The following is a 21,576-nucleotide window of genomic DNA, read 5'->3' as shown; positions in this document are numbered from 1 at the left end:
TAACTTTTCAGAGACTTCAGATGTTACTACCTTTAAACCTGCAGTTCTTACCGTGTTACTCTAGACCTTTAAAAGTAGCTGGGCTCATAGTTCAGGGGCAGCACTATACTGATCAGCATGGACACAGCATTCATACTCTGTAAAAACAGTGTCGGGGGGATGCGATGGTCTTCCTGGCCCATCTTGCCATCTGTGGTCGGTCTCCGTTTAGACATCACTTGATCAGTATTGAACTACATTCTTCAGAAAATGTGTTGTGCTTGCCTTGTATCCATGGGGCTAGTGTAAATTTATACTACCATGGATTGTTTTAGTAGATAAGGAATAACATTTTTTTCATCTTCAGAGATTATGAATATTATGCTGCCCGTAAAGAACTGAAAGGAGTTTAGTTCTCCAGCTCCACAGGTATGCGCCAGTGGAGACACATCGCTCTCTAATGACTGACCATCTGTCTGCTATTGCATGTTTCAGAAGTTTTGTTTTGAACGTGGCTGATAACGCATGGCGCAGGGCTTCTTCAAGTCATTTGTGGCTTAATTTCCACATAATACAGTAAGCTGGTATGTGCTAACGAGCACACATGCAATCAAACGGAATTGCTTATGCCTCCTTTTCTATTTGTGCATAATGTTCTTCGGTTAGGCTGAGGTGACTTTGATACCTTTGTACCCATCAGCCTTCCGAAGCTGAACGGCACAGAGGCTGGTCACAGATGTGTGTGCACCAGCAGTGCTCCTCACGGAACACCGGCTGTTGAGTTTCGCAGGAGTGGAGTTTCAATCGCTTGTAGTTCTTTTTACCTTTGAAGACCTCATTATAACCCCTCATAATTGTGTTGAAGACAACTCGGTGTAATGCCTTCAGTTTGATTTTTTTTTTTTTAATGTATTATTTGTTTATAAGCTTAAGGGTCCGGGCAGACTTTTAAATTAATCCCATTTTTACGTTATAGTAGTCTAAAAACCAAAACTCACAAAATAGAGAGATCAAACTCATATGGAAAATCATACAGTCTGAATGATCCCTCATGGCTTTTCAGAGACTTATTTTATTCTTTTGGAAATGTTTACACATTATCACACTTCAGGTTTTTTTTGTTGGATATTCATAGATAAACTGAAACCAGAGCGAATATCCAGTGTTAGCATCCAAGCTTTAGATCACAGTTGTGTGTTCCTTACAAAATTATTTCCACCATTAGGATGGTGTGTGTGTCTATTTATATCTTGGTTTATACTTACAAATAATTTATTTCCATTATCACAGACACTGATTCTGCATAACAGAGCTACCGTTGCTGACTGAGTTCTTCAGCACCTGCTGTGGCTTCAGTGCCAGCCTTAAATCTAACACTGTGGCCATTTGCACAACTGAGATCAGCAAATGCTGGCCTTGCCTACAAGAGAGCTAGTTGTCAAATAGTGCCATTGCTGACTCCATCAATAAAAAAGGTGGTGTTTAATAAACCTGATTTTCTCTTAGTCAAAAATACATGTAGCTTTTTTGAAATACATCTACTGACCTCTGCAGAGGTGTTTCGTGCATTAACAAAGTGTTTCTCCTTGTTACAGTGTGCTCTGAATGGATCTGGCTGCAGGGGACCGGTGTAATGGTTTTACTTTGCAGTTGTACAAAATGCTCATCTTTCAGCAAGGAGTGTGTGTATTTTCATGAGTGTCCTTTTTTTTTGTTTTTTTAATCACTGAATACAAATAACTCTAGCACCATGGATTTTACCAGCTGTTGTCAACTAGGTCATGACTACTTCTGAGTAACTGGAGTAACTGGAATATCGGTTCCTTGGGGTGGGGGTTTAACTTTTTTCCCAAGAGGGAGAGTAAGCCATACATTAAGACATTGGGGTTTTTTACATTAACCAGGGGAAAAATGCAGCAGATACTTAAATCTGTTGACCAATTTAAGCACTACCCACATTACCAGAAACCCTCTATATACCTCCCTGATTCTTCCCCCATCAGATACATTGCTGCTTCTTTGCTCATATGGAAAGCTGTCCCAGAAAGCTATTGCGGGCATTTTCCGTACCATCCGTCCGTATGTCATGGGTTTAGTGGTTAGTAATTTTGAAATATGAATAGCCCCTCCGTCACTCTTTGTGAGGTCTATTTTGATCCAGCAGTGTTTAAGGTCATGCAAGGTCTTTATTTTTCTTTCCTCACAGTTCAATTCAATCTAATTTAAATTCATGTTGGTTACGCCTCAGCCCTTAAGAAAGGACCTGGTTAAATGACACCTGGTGTTGAAAGCACAAAATATCATTTAAAAAAGAGAGGCAGAGTTTAAAGTAATAATCCCAGAGCAGCACTTTAGGGCTGTCCATATTTTATGGGCTTTTTATAATTATGCTGGATAGCACACAAGGTGTGTGTTCAGCCAGTATCAAAGCCAAGATTTTCTACACTTACGAAAGACTCAGAACTCTGAAGAAGTTAAAAAAAGTTTCATTATTGTTAAAGTTTTTTTTAGTAGTTGCTGGACACAGTTTTTATACGTAGTTCAGACATAAATGAATATTCCTTGTCAGGCTTAGCGCATTGTTTTAAAGAATTTCAGGGAGAAAAAGTCAATTTAGAGTACAAACTGTTGTTCTCCAGAATCTCTAAATCAGGGTTTTATAGGCAAAAAAGGATTAGAGCGCACCGTAGAGTTATGTAAGCACTGATTTATTCATGAGTACGTGTTGCTGTATTCTCATGTTCAGGAAATAAAACTTACTTCTAAGTTTGAAAAATCTTTCTTGACTTCTAACTCACAACCAGTAGCAAATGCTTGATTTTAACAATTGACAATGAAAGCAATAATCTTTGGCCGTAAAATTGCAAAGGAATATATTCAGCTCTAATTGGACTATTTCCACTGACACCAATTATTTCTATGACACAATTAAGGGTCTTTTGCTAGGTTTAAGTAAAATTATGACCCAAAGCACCGCGTGAAAGGCACAATTATAAATGAGAGAGCTGTGCATCCGCCACATCTACTCCTCCCTCCCCTCAACCGTGGTAGCCCCAGCGCTGCAGGCTGCACTTTGCTGGATCTCCTTAACGAAGCCTGGGTAGAAAAGCTTCAGGTAGAAGCTGGTGATGGTGCTGGTATCCAGTAGATACCTCAGGGTCCTTGCAGCTTTTCTCCATATGGCACTTCAAACAGAAAGCTTAATCAAGTATTTTATAGTTTCAGGCAACTTCCATGTTTATTTCCAACTGCAAACCACAGTCAAGGTTGTTATATGATGCCTGTCCAAATTGCCTTCTGCAGCTGTAAAGAGCTCGCCTTTGTGTTTCAGAGCTGGCAGGTGCATCTCCTCTGCGCGTGTTACACCTCGGTCTGGTAAACTTTTGGGTTTTCTCCCAGCTCCGTTCAGGTGAGAACCTGAGGTCATCAGAAAAATCAGGTCAGCCCCAAAGCACCCTAGGGAAAATGAAATAGCTGCATATCATGTCAGCATTTCCATTTTTCTGACAGTTAATTGAAGCAAAAAGGTTGTAATTATTCCAAGATTACAGAAGTGGCAAAATGAGAAGCAGATGCCTCATCTGCTGTCAAGCTTTCCCCAAAGCCATCCCTCCTTGGGTCTACTCAGACGTGCCTTTTGCTTTTGATTTCCTTGATGTGAACTTGTCAAACATGACAGCCATGGCGTGTTGGCTGCATTGTGCTGGGGAAGGTTGGGACGTTGCTCGAGCGTTGATAAGGATCCTAGCAAGCGTCAGAGGGACCAGCCCATGGCCGGACATTTCCATCGGCCCCTCTGGGGACACGTCGTAACACTAGTTTGTGGTCAAACTCTTGAGTGAGACTTAACTCACAACAACTCGCGAACGAACAGCACAGCAAGAGCTGTTGGTTTCTTATTTGGGAGATAAAAAAATTAGGTCAGCTGCTAAGGACGAAACCAGTAAATGGCAAAGACACATGTAAATGAAACAAGCTGTAAAGTACCGGTGGTTTGCTCTTAGGTCTAGTTGAATGAAGTAAGTTAGGGTTTTTTCTTGTAAACACTTACTGATCATAACAAATAAAACTTGTAAACATAATACAACTGTTAAGCTTCATTAAATTTGCAGCAGACAATTAATTTTTTTCAGGCAATTCAAAGGGTCTTCTGTAGTACTGATTCAGTTTAATTGAACATATTACCACAAGCAGACAATAAGAAATATATTGAAGATATCCATCTGGCTTGCACTGAAAACCTTGTGCGTTTAGTTTTCTGTGGCTGTCACAGGCCTTACTAATTGCCTCATTTTGGCTGTTTTACAATCAGTGTGATTTTGCCATTAATGTGATAAAAGTTATCTTGGTGAAGAGCTTGATATTAAAGAGCATAGATCTTCAGCCTATCTCTCTTGCCAATTTTGGACTTATCTCTAGCATTATTAGAGTTATATTTTTAAAAGCAGAAATACAAATATATTGATTCTTACAGAGCAGCTTCTCCAGGTACTTTGCCTATCTGATTCTGATGTAGAGGGTGCCATTTGGTGTGAAATATTTGCTCTGGATAATGGTAAATGCAGCAGATTCTTGCCCCCACTTCCCTCCGTACCACCTTCTCCTTTCTCCTCTGTGTCCCTCCAATCCCCAGCCAACCTTCAGGCACATCAGGGGTCTTAAAACTGATAGCTGCACAGGTAGATAAGGAAGTCAGGACAAGGACAAGTGGCTGATGCTTATAAATATACCTGATTCAGCACATAATGTGGGAAAAAAAAACCTGGTTTTAGAAAAGTTCAAGCATTATGTCTGTATACCCTGGAGGGGGGGAGGGGAAATATTCATATTTTTGTTCTGTGTTTTTATCTTAAACCCGCAATGTATTGCAGGGTGTCGTGGTTTAACCCCAGCCGGCAGCTCAGTCCCACGCAGCCACTTGCTCACTCCCCCCACAGTGGGAAGGAGGAGAGTATCAGAGTAAAAGTGAGAAAACCCGTGGGCTGAGATAAAGACAGTTGAATAGGGAAAGCAAAAGCCGCGCGCACAAGCAAAGCAAACCCAGGAATTCGTTCCCCACTTCCCATGGGCAGGCGGGTGTTCAGCCGTCTCCAGGACAGCAGGGCTCCAGCACGCTAAGTAATGGTGACTTGGGAAGACAAACGCCATCGCTCCAAACATCCCCCCCTTCCTCCTTCTTCCCCAGCTTTATCTGCTGAGCATGACGTCCTGTGGGCTGGAATATCCCTGGGATCAGCTGGGATCAGCTGTCCCGGCTGTGTCCTCTCCCAACCCCTTGTGCCCCCCCAGCCTCCTCGCTGGTGGGGTGGGCTGAGGAGCAGAAAAGCCCCTGGCTCTGGGCAAGCACTGCTCAGCAGTAGCTAAAAAAAAAAAAAAAAAAATCTCTGAATTATCAACACTGTTTCAGCACAAATCCAAAATATAGCCCCATACCAGCTACTGCGAAGAAAATTAACTCTACCCCAGCCAGAACCAGCACACAGAGTCAGCATTATTGCAACCTGTCCTGCCATAAAAGAAGGTTTAGAATAATTCCTTAAAAAGCTTAGCACTTTCTTTTTAGGAATTTTCTTGTCCTCTCCCAAAAAAGCAAGAGGTTCAGGAGTTCTCGGGCATCAATAGGAGATTGGGTTGTTTAGCTCATCATTGAAGATCAAATCCATACATCAGCTGAAAGAGGAGATGACCTGTAGGTTAAACACAGACTCTTAATGAGACAAAAGCAGGTTAATTAACACTTTTCATCAATGTGGTTCAATTTATTTTAACATGATCCGTTTCAGAAAGGTTAAAATATTTTTCAGTTTTTGAATACAAATGAAAACCCAGCATAGTTAAAATGAAACCACAGATCAAGGACTTCTGATAGATATTTTAATAAAAATAAATGTAGTGCATTTGATTGTATGTTTGTGTGTTTATGTATGTGGTTGTATAGAAAACATAAGCAACAAACTATTTCATCCAGTGGTTAATTTCATAAGTGAAGACTAGCGAGAGCTTGTTAACTGGAAATTACTATCAGACTGGGGACAGTTACAAATTCATAAGAAAGGTAATGTGTTCAACTTAATGTTTTCCATCCATTTCCCTGGCTGTTGCAGAGGATTACTTTAGCCCTTGGAGAAGAGCTACAATGAGAAACAGGAAAAGCTGAGGTCTGTAGGATGAGCCAGCATGGTACAACCCGGTTCACAAGGCAGCATGGCCACGCAGAGCAAGCCAGAAGAGTGCTGGAGAGAGTCCGTCAGTTGGACGTAGCTGAGTGGACAGACGTCTCCCGTGCCAGCAGCTCTGGTGGTTTAACAGTTTGTGCTGCCGGCTCTGCACACTTACGGGCTACGTAAGGAGAAAGGAGCCCAGCCGGGCTTGGATATAAGGGGCCATATCTCAGTTCCTGCAGCTTTGTGTGTCGTAATGGAGTTAGCAGGAGTTCCCGGCAGTGGAAGATCTGTCTCCTCGAGCTTTTAGTTTCATGGAACTATTTTGGTTTCTAGAAAATGAAATGTGACGGTTGTACTGCTGTGGGATGTAAATCCCTTGTCTCTTCTTTGCTCAAGAAGATCTTGCATTGTAAGTCTATTAACATTATGAGTTTGATCTTCATCCCAAAGGAGGACACATAGTTTGTCCTTTTCCAAAGCATGCAGTGGGATGATCTTCCAGACATGAGTTTCATGAGAATCCCACAAATTCGGGTAAATTGGGGCCATACTCTAAGAGGAAACAATACAAGAGAGAAAACAGATCATTGTGATGTACGGTCTTGTTGTGGAAGGTGGGAGCAGGTCTCCCTAGAGCCACTTCTCTCCACACTGAAGTAATTCAGTCTGACTGTGCAGTTAGGGATAGGGGAGATAATGATCTAAACATGACATGCATTGAGAAAGTGACTGCCAATCTCCATTTCGGGTAAAGATGAAGGAAGCAGTGTGGGAGAATAAAGGGAGAAAGTGATAATGACTCTCTTATCCTAAGAACTTTATATCCTTGAAAATAGCGACTAAGAACAGACTGGCCTGAAGGCTACGTTTTTAACATCAAAGATACAGAGGAAGTGTTTAGAGAGCACATTTTCTGTCGTAGGAGGAAAAAGTGTAAGAGTGTTGAAGAAAAGAATCTGGGACAGTACTTGGGGAAATATCAGTCCTTTTGTGTATTTTCTCAGAAGCGTTTTTGGAAGCAGCTTAGCAGAACCAAACTTTTGAGGTTTTGAGCTGTTGTGACTTTTTCTCCCTGAGCCTAGCTGGATTGCAAACAGATTACTCAAAGTTGCTTATCAGATAATAATAGCCAAGTGGCGCATGGATAAAGACTAGGAGTGATGGGGTTTGACACATCAGAGGGTAACTAAAGCACTGCTGAACCATGATGAGGTGGTGCTTGCAATATTAGGGACTCCTGGGACCTGATTTTTCCCTCTCCTAATGCAACTTAAGTAAGATTATGAGCAATCCCATCAAAGTTAATATGGAGACTAGAGTTCCTTGTCTTAATCCCAAAATCATGATGACAGAGAGAATTTATTCAGACACCACCGAATAGGTTAAGTTCTAGGTGTGCTGTATCGCAGTGCTCAAGCCAGTCATTTGGGAATATGACGTGAATACAAATGTTGATGACTCAAAAGCAGGTTGACTCTGAAATACAAAGAGGTTTTGTCACTGAATTGACTCACCATGGCTTGGGTTGGTTTTCTTTGTCACACACACCTCTGGAATACGAATTTTGCTTTCAGTATGTTGGAAGTTTGTAAGTGTATCATGAAGAACTAGTGATCAAAGTTGTAAGTTTTAGTGCTGCGTTTTCTTTTAGCTACATTGCGAATATATGTCAGTAATAATCTTTATTAGAGTTTATTTAGAAAGAGTATTTCACCACTGAAAATTTCAGTTCCTTTTGTGTCTAAGTACACAGTAGAAAGTCTCTGTAAAAATCCAAGCCTGAACCCATTAGTCCTGGTAACTAAACTATTTGGTACAGTTGAAGATGAACATCATTCCCTGCAGCAGACAACCACGAGTGGGAGTGTCAGGGAGAAATGTTGTGGACCGTGGCTGAAGCCCTAGGAAAACTGTGTGCTCGGGGCCAAACTTGTCCATCACTGAAACCAGGCTGTATGGAGAAATGCTCATGCTGACATGCGATGTTGTTCTTCCTCTCTGTCTATCTTTGCACATTAGAGCTTGATTCTTGTTTCGAAGTGATTTACATAAGAAAAAATCGTGGCTAATTTGAAGTAAAATGCCATGTAACAGGAGAAATGTCAGGGATGCTTTTTAATGATGCTCTGTGTTGAATATTTATTCAGTAGAGTAGGAGCTGGGGATTTTGAGCAAGTTATAATGACAGGATGGTCTCGCAGGTTATTAGTTTCCTTCCACATGTGATCCTGTCTCCATCCTGCCCCTTCCCATAACATCAGTACCGGGGCTTAACCAACAGGAGAGCAAAACAGTAGCACATCCCTTGGAAGAAGGGTTTCCCTTCTCAGTGTGTCACTAATTAATTAGAACATGGAGACACAAGTCACTTCCTTGCAAGAGAGCACAGGACAGTGAGAGACCATCTCGCCTTCACCAGGAAACAAATTAGACCTCTGTGGCCCAGGTAACTTTTTTTCAAGGTTTGTTTTGTGCGTTCTGTTCTTACTGTCACTTGGTCTGTTCAGAAATAGGTGTTTGGGCTTCACTCTCGCCTGTGGTAGCGTGGAAGTCTCAACAGAGTTTCAGGAAGAAATCTTAAATAAAAGTGTCCGCTGTGCACAGTGGTATAAGAAGACAAAACAGTTTATAATGAAGGTCTTATTTCCATTTTATAGGCTGGGCAAATAAGGCAGCAGAGACTTTTAATGACTTGCTCAAGCTCGACAGAAAGTAAGGAGGAGAGCTCATTTTATTCCCTCGCACTCTGAGGTCTGTGCTCGTGCTGGCCTTCACCCACAGAGCAGCCTTGCTCTTCACTCTGTACTCTTCCCCTTCTTTTGCTTATCTAATTCTCTTTTCAGTGGAATTCTGTTAAACTTAATTGTTCGCATTTGGTTGTGATTCAAAGCCTAAATATTCAAACTAGTGTTTAACAGGCTGGCTCCCCTGCTGTGCTTGCCCCTAGCAGGAGCCACGAGCAAGCCTGCGGGTCTGGATACGCTCCCTCTGTGAATACTGCTAAAGAGAGCTAAAATTGCCCCCTCCCTCTCGCTTTTCCTCTCTCTGTTGCCTGGTTCAGTTCTTTGGATACCTGTAAATTCCTGAGGTTTGTAGCTGCATTTGTGTAAGTGCTCTTGTGCTTTCTTCTTTTGACTTAAACTTACAGGTACTTTTGGATAACTTATACTTTCCACAAGTTGTGCTGAATAGACTTAAACTTTTCTGTTATTTATATGTACAGCTTGAATAAGAATTCAGCATTGTAATTATTAACTAGAGGCATCCATTTTCTATTTGAAATAACATTTTATTTAATCAGTTACTTCAATTTTGTTTTAAAATAATTTCAAGTGGAAGAATATTGGATGCTACCTGTGACAGCAATGATTTTTTTCTAAGTGTTTAGTTTATTAAAAAGTTTGGCTTTTTTATTTGAGGACATCTGAAAAGCTTTTTTTGAAACTGAAAATAAATGTTTTAAAGTTATTTGCATAATTGATTGCCGTACCTGCCTGCAGATTGTCATGCCTTGTCCTGCCCAATGCATAACAAGTTCTTAATTATGTCTTGTTGTCTGGATGTCATTTCCTGAGGCACTAGAGAAATGCCCAGATTTCTTTTTAGTGTAGATTGTAAGTAACTTGGGAATTTTAGATCTTTCTTTTGTGTGGTAGAGTCATTTCTCTATGGGAGCTATATGTGGGAACTTCCACTAATTATATTCTAATTATAAAATAGTAGGAGCAGATGCTGCTTTAGAGAAATACTTCAGTTGAAGGCATTCATGGAATGGGTACAGCAACCTGCCCAGCAGATAAGCCATTGTAATAACAGCAGGAGATGGACACTCCATGGTGAAAATAGAGGTGGTCATTTTTCCTAATGACAGATATCCATGAGTTCCAGTGGGAAACTCTCTACGTAGTTCTTGGGTCTTTATATAGAGTTTTGTGCTCCAATGGAGATTCAAACTCTATAATAAGCAAATACATTTTGTATTTACTAAAATGAGTGAATGTTGATAGCCTCCTTTCTGTCAAGAATTTTGGGGTTTGTTTGTTTGTTGGGTTTTTTTTATCTGCCAAGAGGTGGAGGGATGAAGGGCAAAAAGGAATTGTATATTAAAAATGAGGAAAGTTAGAGTAAGGGAGTAAGTCGTGATTGCTCATTAGAGCTCAACAGCACAGACCCACCGAACCAAAGGGTTAAGGCATCTGGAAGCAGCAGAGAACCTGCTGAACTGGAATGGGTGTGTATTTTAAAAGTAGGGTTGAGAAGTGGTAAAACTGCTAAATGGCAGAAGTTTGACTTTGAAATTGTCCTCAGTGCTGTTTTCATTTAATAATGAGCATTTATTCAGTAGGTCCCAGTTCTTTGCCTCCATAACCAAGAAAGTCACAGTTGGAGGAAATGGATGAAAATGATTTAGCAACGACAACACTCTCTTGTTCTTTTGTGGATGTAAGAGTTTTCCCTATGCGTGCAGGGTAATCCCTTGGGATACATTGGCCAAACCTAGCTAGCAGTGGAAGTATTCAGTGTACTCGCAGCATAGGGCTCGTAGTTTCAAATATAACTATTAGTTCTGATACCTAAGTTATGTTTCTAAGTGCTGGCCTTTATAAAGTCTCTCCAGTCACTGTCCGTAAGACAGGTCCTACAAGGGCCAAGCAGCGAAGTTGGCAAATCATGAAAAAAAATTGCTGCATGTTCTAAATTCCTTTTTTAATTGCAGCAAGATCTTTAACCTCATATCACAAAAGTAAAATTTTAGATCCAGTGCTGCTCTTATTCTGCAGCAAATTGAAATTCTCAGGAAAAGCAAGGCCAAAAATCCCTAAAACCAAATACAAAAGTGACTGTAGTAGGCCTTGATTATTGACCAAATGACAGTGAAAGAAGGTGCTTATCTTCGGCTGGTTTTGTAATGCAGCTTAAGGGCAGCTGTAGGTCTGTATTTTTTACTGCAGCAACTGACAGCCAAGATCCCAACGTAAAGAAGATAGTGCCTGAAGTAAGTTAGGGACATCCGTGAACATACACAGCCACGCATGCATATAATAATGAAAATAAATTTACTTTAGATTATAGGTAGGTATGTACCAGAATGATACTGTGACATCCTCTATGTCTGTGTGTGTATGGCTCTAAAGCAAATATAGTCTGATCATAATAATAAGGTACTGTGTATAACTGAGAAATAATTGTATTAATTTTGAGAAGCGGGATGTATTGTGTCTTCCTGCAAATTGCATTATTGTATAAAATGGTATTTATACAGATACCTGTATTACAGCATGTATGTGGGTTTTACTAACTCTGGGTAAATACATTGATAGAGCAGTTTAGTGCAAAGGTTTATTTTCACCAAATTAAAACACATTGAAAATTAAATAGAATAATCTTAAATTTGCCCAATTTCTTAATGTAGTAGTAAAAACCTTTCCTGTTTTTCTGAAGTATCAGTAGGTGCTCTCGTCCAGTTCCCCTTACCAGTACAAATAGTGATGCACTGTGTTCACACCAGGTACTTGGGAGGATGAATGTGTCTTGGGCTGCTTGGTAAATGACCTGTACACCAAGACTAGCTTATCCCAAGACATTGATGACACATGCAAGACTTAATCTGGATGACGGTAAGGATGATTAAGCTATGGATCATTCACTGGGAAGCTGGAAAGTCCAGCTAGTGATTTTCATGCTGTTCTGTAAGTTTGACAGCTCAAGAGGCACCCACTCCTAATGACTCTTAATTTGGGATTTAGTCTTGCATGTCAGCTAATTCCTAACGTCTTGGTCCTGATGAGGAGGGTGTAGATAATAGACGTAGAACTCAGATAGGAGAGACCTAAAACATATACTGTACCATAAAAATGCAAAGATTGTGCCAGTCACTTCATAATTTTGCAGTTTGAATGCCTGCGTATCGTATTATTGCTGCACAGCTTCTTTTTGAAAATTTTTTATTTATGGTCATTACTAATCAAAACATATTTAAAAGCGCCATAAATCAACCATCTCAGCAGGCTAAACTGTTCAAAGGGGCAAAATGCTGTTGGCCACTGCGTACATGGGCTGCACAGCAAACTGCACAGCATTACATTTGCACAATTACCTGTGGCTTGTGTTACAAGGAGAACAGTGATTGATCCTTGAGTGACTTGCAATTTATCAAAGATTAGATATGATTTCTCCTGTATCTGATTAACCTTCTCTGTAAGATGGCCATCATTTTTGCAATGACAGTAGATTATTCCATACTTGAAAAGACGGATATCAGCTAGTTGCAATCAATAGCCCACAAAAGGTGACACCTTGAATTCACTGGGTTATCTATAAAGTGTGTCACAAATGGTTCAATCGTTTGTCAAATATACCGATTTCATTTAAGGCACCTCTGAAGTGAAGTGGCTTTCATTTTAGTCTGAAATGCAAAGAGATAGCGAGGGGGTGTTTGGGTTTGTAGTGTAATCAGGCACTGTTGCATGCTGCTATAAAGAGCAAGTGCAAATTTCTGTGAGTGACAGATTTGATTGTCATTTCCAGACCCCATTACATATGATTTTCTTTGTCAGAATTGTATGGAGAGAGCTTGATTTGATAAGATTGCATTGCACTAGGTAAAATGGAGGTTAAAATGAAGTATTGTGCCCTCTTATTATTTAAGTAACACTGTACTCTCAGTGGAGTGGATATATTTTCATATATTTTTGTCTTTGAATTTGCCATAATGGCACATCCCTCCCCAGTATCCTTTGATGCAATTCCATTTTTAATGTGTTTTCAGGTTTAAATTAGCTTTCATTTATTATTCAGCCACGCAAAGAATGCATATTTGACTATGCAGAAATGCAATCCCTTGATTGACTGCCTGGTCCCTGTCTGGGAGGTGGGAGGCATTAATTCCTGGGAGGGAGACTCTTACATCAAGTTTAGACAGTTTTCAATCTGTGGGAAGCTCTTTTTCAATGTCAGTTTAAGAAATATGTTAATAAATTGTACCTTGACTGCAGTTCAGCTGTGAATGAAGCTGAGGGGAAACTGCCATTCTTGAAAGGGAATCTTCAGCAGCTGGATGGGCAGGTTACTTAGCAGTGCAGTCACAAGGAACAACATCTAAACTCTCCTCTTAAAAAAACCTTGCCGACACTAAAAGAAAACAGGCTTCCTAAGAGAAAGGGGCTCAGGCGATGTGCTGAAACACCTGTCTAAAAATAATTGCATGTCCCCCACACCGCTGTGGTTCTGATATGGCAAGATTTAAGCCAAGTAAACTGCAAGAAAAGGATCCTCTTTCAGGAAAGCAATTTTAGCATGTCCTAAATGCCCAGCTCAACCGTGTGTATTGCTGAATCAGAGTCTCCACTCTTCCAGGAAAGGTCAAACGTTCCACCCCTCCTTTCCTTAATCCCCATTAAATACATGGCCATGTATCACTGCCTTCATTGCCAAAGATCGGTGCTGCCTGAATACATGGAAAGATCTAGACCACTAACCACATATATTTCTAAAATCGGAGAAGTGGCTTTACTCTCAGGCCTAAATTCCCGTTTCTAAACTGATAGTGTCCCTTTTGCTTTTAATAAGATTACATTTTATTAGGCTGAACTACCATAGTACACACCAGAGGACACTGTAAGTGCTGCAAAATTTTCTGTTAAGAAATGTGCCATATAAATCAGTTACTTGTCTTGCAAGAGCACATGTATAATAGCTGATTATATGGAAAAGAAGAGTTATATTGGCGTAAGAGCCATGTGCTTCTTCCTGAAAGCATATATGTGACTCATCACAGCTCACCTCTGTGATATTGTACAGGCCAAATACTGCAAATACTTAGCCTTTCCCCATTTTAATCTTAATTTTGGCCATACCCCACAAAGTACTCAAAGAATTTATTAAGATAGCTGTAGTTTGCTATGCTAAGTCGTACTGTGTGTTCAGTTATTCATCAGTTATTAATCTCTTTAGTTCAGGATCATATTTTCCTCTCTTCAGCATTTCTCATAGTGTCTGATGGTGCCTGGAGCGCTAAGAGCTCCCAGAAGTTTAGCTAGTCAAGTCTCAGATGCTTTTGACTTTATGGTCTTGGATAAATGTTTCATTCACAAGTAGAAGAGAAAGAAACATTAGAGCACATTTGAGTATTCATGTATTGGACTTTGATTCTTCGGTTGCTCATAGAAAACAGATGATTCCACCTCCAAGATTGATTTTTATTATCTCCAGACATGATTTGCCTTGAAATCAATACAATAATGTAAAATGTCATTGCAAATAGAGGACATTGGTCTGCAATGCATTTATTAACTGCCTCTGATAAAAACCACAATGAAAACAGTCAACATGCTGGTATTCCAAAAAGAGAAAAAGTGAGTCCCAAATGCTCAAGTTATAGTTTATCTACAGGAAAAAACCTGTTTTAAAATCTTGTATGTGAAATGGTTTATGCAAATAAGGAAAAAATGTAGCTAGATCTTGAGCATTGTAACACTAATGGCTGTTTAAGAGACTTAGGTAATTAGATGGTTAATCAAACTTGAAACTACTGCTTATCTGCCTAGGTCCACATAATGAATATCAGCAACATGAATGGAAATTCAGCCCGCGGAAAAGCAGCGCTCTGTCCGTTTTCTCTCGCGTTGGATGCAGCCGTGTGTGCTTGGCATCGCTTGCCTTTGTCTTAGCTGCTTGTTTGAAGCATCTGGTAATTGAACATAAACTCTTGCACTTGAGCATTCATGCTTGAACCTGAAATTACCTTGTCACCCACACTGGCTTTCATTAAAAAGCTAACAGATGCCCTGGCGTGCTCCTATCACAATACACGATGCAGAGAGTCAGAGCCTCATATGCTGAAATGGCTTTGGACTATATGGTCTCCTCTTGTCCAGCCTGGAATAAATGTCCGCCTCTCTGCATTCTGCAGCAGCCGCTCTGGCCATTACGCGTCTGAGCTGCTTGCTGCTGTTTAACTCGGACATGCCCTCTGAGTATAATAGGTGGGATACTAATATTTCTTACGTACTTGACGAAAATGTACATATCCCTCAGCAAAAACAAACACTGCTTTTCTTTTTTCCACTTAAAGAACCAGACCATGTTTCTTCTGTCTGTAAGCAGCTGTTGCAGTTTTCACTGGCTGATTTGTGTCCATTTGCAATACTTTCCCCTCCAAAGCCATGAATATTTACAACAGATTTTTCCTATTTAGGCAAAAGAGTAAAGGGGCGAGGGACCTATACTGCAGACCTTCAATGGAGGATCTTTTACAAAACGTGCAAACAAATCTTGAATAAAGTGAAATGGGCAAGGCTGGAAGGAGAAAGGAGGAATAAGCCTTTGCAAGATCTTAGAAATTTTTCCTTGTAAGCAGAACAGTCTGAAGGCACAGTTAAGTTTTGGAGAGGAGTTCTGATTTCTTCAGTTTTTTACCCTGGATAAATGTGTCAAAACTTGAGTATTGCCTTCTCTTCATTCTCCTTTGACCTCCTCCTCTATGCCAGGATAGATGTCTAAATAAGTATTTAGGTATTAGGTGCGCAGGTTTCAGAAACCAGCATTGGAAATGCTGGCATTATCTCCTTTTTCTTCATTTTTCTCTGAGATGCTCGATTCCACTGATCTGAGGCCAACAACAGGAGCGGTATCTCCTGAGCATGCTACAGTTCAATCTTTTATTGTAGTAAAATACTCTATATTCCTTCAGCAGCCAGGGCTGGCAAAGCATATCTCATTGTTTACTAAGCACTTTGATAGCCTTAAATGAAAGGCACTGCAGTTATTAGCATCACTGAATCCCTTCCCAGCAGAGCAGAGCACACAGCCTCCACAGCTGAGCCAAATTGGAAATGAGCACATTTGGAAACGGGACGCTGAGTAGCCATCTAATGCAGACAGGTCTGCCTGTCTCTAGGTGGAAAAAAACCCTCCGGTCAGTTGAAATCTTGCTGATGGGCACAATATACACGACATCGCTTCTCACTTTGCCCTGGTCCTCCTGTATCATTCAGAAAGTATTTGCATGCTCTGGACTGACCTTTTTTTTTTTTTAAAGGCATTATCTCTGAGTGTCAGTCCCTGATTTGTTTTATGTCACTTATGTCATGCCACTGTAGGTTGTGTCCCACTGTGTCATGTCCTCCAGATCAATATGACACAACATCGCACTGCATGAGCTACAATGAGCAAACGCAGCGACGCAAAGCTGTTTACCCTAAACAAGTAATCCCTCCTAATGGACACCCAATCAATAGAAAATCAGGGTGGGATGGTTTCTTTTCAGATTGGATAATTGTTACATTCAGACCATACCAGTGATGTCTGCAGCCTGCTGCTTTGCAGCTCAGAAATGCATCACAGCTTCCCGAAATGAGATGCAAAATGCAGGCAGCGCTAACAGCTGATGTCAGGCTCCCTTTAGCGGGGGATGAGGGACAAAAGCGACGCAATTACAGCCTTCGTACGCATGGGAAGTGCTGCTGAGCTCCGTTTCTTCTAACAAACTGAAAGCTAGCAAGAGAACTTTGTTAAAATCTCTTGTAATATAAGCCAAAGACATTAAACCTGTCAGAATTACACTGAATTCTCTGCAATACGTTGCAGCAATAATACTAAGGGACGCAACGCAGGAGATAGGTAAGAAAAGCTCAGAGAGCCTCAGTGCACCCCGCTAGCGAGGCCGGAGCCGATGGCGGTGGCATCCCGAGCTGTCCCGTGCGGCAGTACGGATCCGCTCCAGCTGAGGACCATCCCGTGAGCTTTCACGCTGCTCAAACCATCTCGGCTCTGACGACGAGGTGCAAGCTGAGCCGCTCCGTGAGCCGCCAGCCTGGCTGGCATGCAAGGAAAACCACACGTGAAGCAAAGAAAGTGCTGTTTCTGTCACACCAAGTGTGTTCCTGAAAATGCTGGCATGAAAGGAAGGCTGGGAGGATGCTTCCCTGCTTCCCTGAGCCTTCAGTGACACCTACAGACAAAGCACCAACCAGTCTGCAGAGGTTCCATCCCAGCACAGCCCATAAGCCCTGCTTTGCTCCTGCCCTTCAGGAAAAGGTCTCCTCTTTCTCTGCAGCAAAGCCAAGCCCAGGGCAGTGTAAAGTCTGCTGTCGCTGCGTTTGCTGTACGGACAGGACACCTACTGAATGTGTTTGCGTGCATAGTGTAGTTATTTTCTTCCCTCGCTGTTTCCTATTTGGGATGAAAAACCAGATTATTTTACCTGCTGATGACAGAGGGCTTTTTTCATCTCCTGAGAGCGTTCCTGTTAGCATGCAGCATTCACTTATTTTTCCTCTAAAAACTTCTCAGTAATGCCAGATGAACTTTTTCAGAGCTGACCTGGACCAATTTTCCTTGCTTTTTGTCTGTTCTTTCTGAAGGAGAGCTGGGAAGTGCCAGGCGCTGCTTCCCTCTGTGGAGGGCTCAGAAACCTGCAGGCAGCTGTAAGGGGTGACGGTACTAATAGAAATTCTTACCCTTTATCTGCAACTGAATCTTTCAGCCGTATTTTTAAAACGATCTCAAAACGCACCAGAGTGCTCCAAAGGAGAATATCAGCTCAAAAATATCACCAAAATCACATTTATTTTTTTAAATTAACTGTCCTTGACATCCAAGGAAAATAACCTGCATGTAGAGGGGACAGGACAGTAACAGGGCACTAAGACCAGCTCTCCTGTAGTATCTGTCTCCCTAGACTGCCTCTCTTGCCTTGCAAGTGGACAATAAATAAATGAGTAGCTAGCTCAGAAAAAAACAATCCTTTTTTTTAATTTTTGACTTGGATGCTAACCAACATGATTTCGGTGTCATTAAAGCACTCGCCGTAATTTAAAAAGTGCCTGATGTTACAGGTTTTGAAAATGCAAATCTAATAATTTTGATTACCACTTGGCTGTGTATCGCCAAGGTGTGCCTACACTCGGCTGCCCTCAATTGGCTTCTGAATAACATTTTCCATTTGCTGCTCTGCGAGGGTTATTAAAGGAGGGAGGGATGTTTTTGGTTTTCAGCTTTCCCAGTCCTTGAGAAGAGATGGGTAAGCATTCTCCTTGGGGTGATTTGTAAAGTGCACCAGGGGGGCTCGTGCTTGAGCTGAGCATGGCCTGGGGCAGAGCCCCCCCTGCGCGTGGTTCGTCACCAAGCTGTACCAGCCGTTCCCATAACCTGGTATGTTCAGCTATTAGATTGCAATGCTTCTTGACATGCCTGGATTGAAACCTGGGGGTCTGATTTTTGGAGGCACCCGGCACTTGCAGTTCCTACAGCATCCACAAGAGCTGTGCTAAGCTGCTCTGGAAAGCAGGTCTTTAGTAAACACCCATGTTTCATTCTTCGTACATTTATAAACTGTTTATATGCATTGCTGCAGGAAGAATCAGATTTATGGTGTGGACTTCTCATCTCTTGCAGAAAGTTCTGTGGAGGCGAGGGTTACCTACAGCAAAACCTCGGTGCTGACACTTGTTAAGGACTAGAGCTTACACGGATCATTGCGGGACTCATGTAGGAGAGCTCAGGGCTTTGTGGGAGACACCCATTTCATCTCAGAGTCAAGTCCTTCATAAATATTTCATACGGGCTTTGAGCAGGGCAGAGGATGAACTGCTGATGCTGAAAGGAATTTCAGTAAGTGATTCTGTGCCTGAGCCCTACTGCAGGTGCAGGCATTTCTGTAGCATCCCAAGCTTGGGATGCTCTGGGTCTTCTTGAGTTTCAGTAGTAGCAATCCCAAGCGACTGTAAAATCCTGATACGTCAGTTAGTTACACAAAAACAATGTCATAAGTCTAGGCAATAATTAAGCATTATTTTAGTAATGTGCACTTAACGCTGCTTATACCTGAGAAATTTCAAATGCTTGTATTAATTAGTTAAGGATCATAGCACCTATTGTGGATCTGCTAAGAGTTACTCTATTTTGTTAGAAGTGAAACCAAAATACAGATGAATTAAATTTGTCCAAGATAATACAGCCACGTCCCTGAGGACTTGATCTGAAGCCTATATAGTCAGCGATGCAATCTTTTTCACCACCTCCTGTACACTTCTGGTAAGGTCTCTGAAAACCCAGGAACAGCTTTGTATCCCCTGAATTTCGGTGAGTAGTTCTGCCCAGTGCATATCTTTGTTGCTGTATCCTTAGTATTTTAGCAGAGAATTAAGCAGTTGGCCAATACTTGCTGGAAGAAGTACTTAAGATTTTGGTTTCATATACCAGAGAATGAATAATGCTCGTAGTATTTTAGCATGACAGCTGTGCAGAATAGACTTTTGGAATAAGCAAAAATATCTATCTGTATATGATTTTCACACTTTCAGTCTCATTGTTAAGCAATATTTTTTCTCCTTTTCATTTCCTCTGAGGCCCTGTAGAAAAAAATTACGGCATTTTTGTCAACAGAAATGAAAGACAAATGTTAACTTTAGAGGCAGAGGGAATTCACGGGCACAGATGAGGAGCTGAAGTCTGCATAATGTGTCATGGCTCATCTTTCTGTGCCACCATTTTGCCCGTACTGCACGACTAAAGTGAAAAATAGACAATTAAACCAGTGGTAAAGGCTCCATGTGAACTCCAGCTGCGAATAAGGGATTAGTCCTCAAGCCCAAGGTGGAGCTGCTCCGTGCTGCTGCCCATATTTAACAGACAGAACTTGCTACATCACAGATACCTGCAGGTTTGGGGGCTTTCCTTTAGGAATGTCGTGTTTAGGACAATGCCCTTTCTCACCTTTCTTCTGCTTCACATCCCCAAAATACTGGCTCAGTTCTTATTCAACAGGTCAGTGACATCTCATGTAAGACCACAGAGGTCCTAAAAAGTGAGTCTGACCTACTGACTGACCCAAATCAGCCGCACGTCAGGCAGAGGAGTTACTGCACCCAGAGCCACGTCTTACCCCAAAACCCTTCTGTCTGACGTTACTACAGGACTTGACTTATTGGGGCAGAGTTTTGGTTTCCATGGTATGAAAGGTTTGGTTGGTGTCACTCATAATTTATTCTCTGTGTGGGCCCTCCTCAAGCAAAGAAAACTACCTGGATTTAAAACATAAAACAATCAGACAGAGAACATGACCAGTATTCTAAACAAGCACTGAGTTTTCAGTAAACATAACATACAACAATAATGTCTAATCTTCCCTTTCCAGGTCCAAGCAGATATCACTCACGTTTTTAATATACTCTTCTTCATTCCAGTTTTAGAGATTTCACATTGTGAGAGTTTTCTTAAGGCAGCATTTAATTTAGGAACAACAAAATAGGGGTTCTTATAACCATTCTGAGCAATGTATGACTGTGAAACAAATCTTTGAAGTAAGAAGATTCAAATAAAATAATTTCTGATCTCCCAAGCTTTTCAAAAATTTTACCTAAGCCTTTCAGATCTGCTGCACTCTTTTTCAGCCTTTTCTTTTCTCCTTGTTCATCTGGACGGTGGCTAGAAGAGGATTCTGGAGGATTTATTAACAGTGTTTCAATCCAACAAAAGGAGAAAGGGATCAGAGGATAAAATCAAAGATGTGATAGTTCACTTGTTGCATTAAGGATCTTCCTAAGCGATCACTGCAAATTCTTCAAGTTCTGGTGGCAATGCTGCAGTTGTGCTAGACTGCTTCGGATCTTTTTCAGCTCTACATGTCTCTCCATTTCTCAGGAGGACAGGATTAATGTTTTTTTCCCCCCGCTCTGTTTTCCTTGTTGTTTGTAGATCCAACCCGGGTTATGGTGTCACCTTTCAGCATGGATGTCACTGTTGGAGAAAGCATTGTCTTGCCTTGTCAGGTATCTCACGATCACTCACTAGATATCATGTTTACCTGGTCGTTTAATGGACACCTGATAGACTTTGAAAAAGATGGGGATCACTTTGAAAGAGTTGGAGGGGTAAGTATTAATACTAAAGCAATCTCCTGACAGTAATAAAAGTAGGTAACATAGAAAAAGGCTACTAACAGAAGGAATGGACTTGACTAAGTTAATAGTAGGAGATGTTATCTTGTGTCTTACAGACTGGGAAGATGAACATTGCCAGTATACTACTTCATTATAGATGGTGTAGAATTGTTATGATTTCTTAATGATGTGACTTAAATCTGCTTGCATGAACGATGTGTTCACATTGCAGTGGGATGCATGTCAGAAGACCTATAATATGTTTTCTCATTGCAAAAAAACTGCCTTCTCATTCAAGGAAGAAGGCCATAATAGTTTTTCTCTGGCTGTAACAGTGAAAGAAATGTAAATGTAGCCAATTGTAGAACTTTGTATTTATACAGAAAATAGCGGGAAGTCAGAGGATATCCTCAAACTTGTTCAGGCGGTGTTTGTTGGCATGTTCATCTGTCTCTGTGTCCTCCCCTTGTGACCACATGCTTAGAATTAGTATTTTTGCTCTACACAAAATAACCTGCATAGTATTACAAACATCACCGACCATCAGAGAT

General features: G+C 41.1%; 2 protein-coding genes across 8 annotated transcripts in view; both read left to right on the top strand.

The window, feature by feature from the left end:
- The window catches only part of LRRN1 (leucine rich repeat neuronal 1), a 467,756-nt gene that overhangs the window by 143,217 nt on the left and 302,963 nt on the right, over positions 1-21,576 (top strand). The window lies entirely within an intron of this gene.
- The window catches only part of LOC104320855 (contactin-4), a 348,268-nt gene that overhangs the window by 311,153 nt on the left and 15,539 nt on the right, over positions 1-21,576 (top strand). For all 7 annotated transcript variants that reach the window (XM_069811811.1, XM_069811804.1, XM_069811809.1 and 4 more), the window contains one exon: positions 20,841-21,016. In XM_069811811.1, coding sequence (XP_069667912.1) covers positions 20,841-21,016 — 176 coding nt within the window. The remainder of the gene's footprint in view (positions 1-20,840; positions 21,017-21,576) is intronic.

This window comes from Haliaeetus albicilla, chromosome 24, assembly GCF_947461875.1.
Source record: "Haliaeetus albicilla chromosome 24, bHalAlb1.1, whole genome shotgun sequence".
NCBI lineage: Eukaryota > Metazoa > Chordata > Aves > Accipitriformes > Accipitridae > Haliaeetus > Haliaeetus albicilla.
The sequence above is the reverse complement of the archived record's forward strand: the minus strand, read 5'-3'. Positions and strand labels throughout refer to the sequence as shown.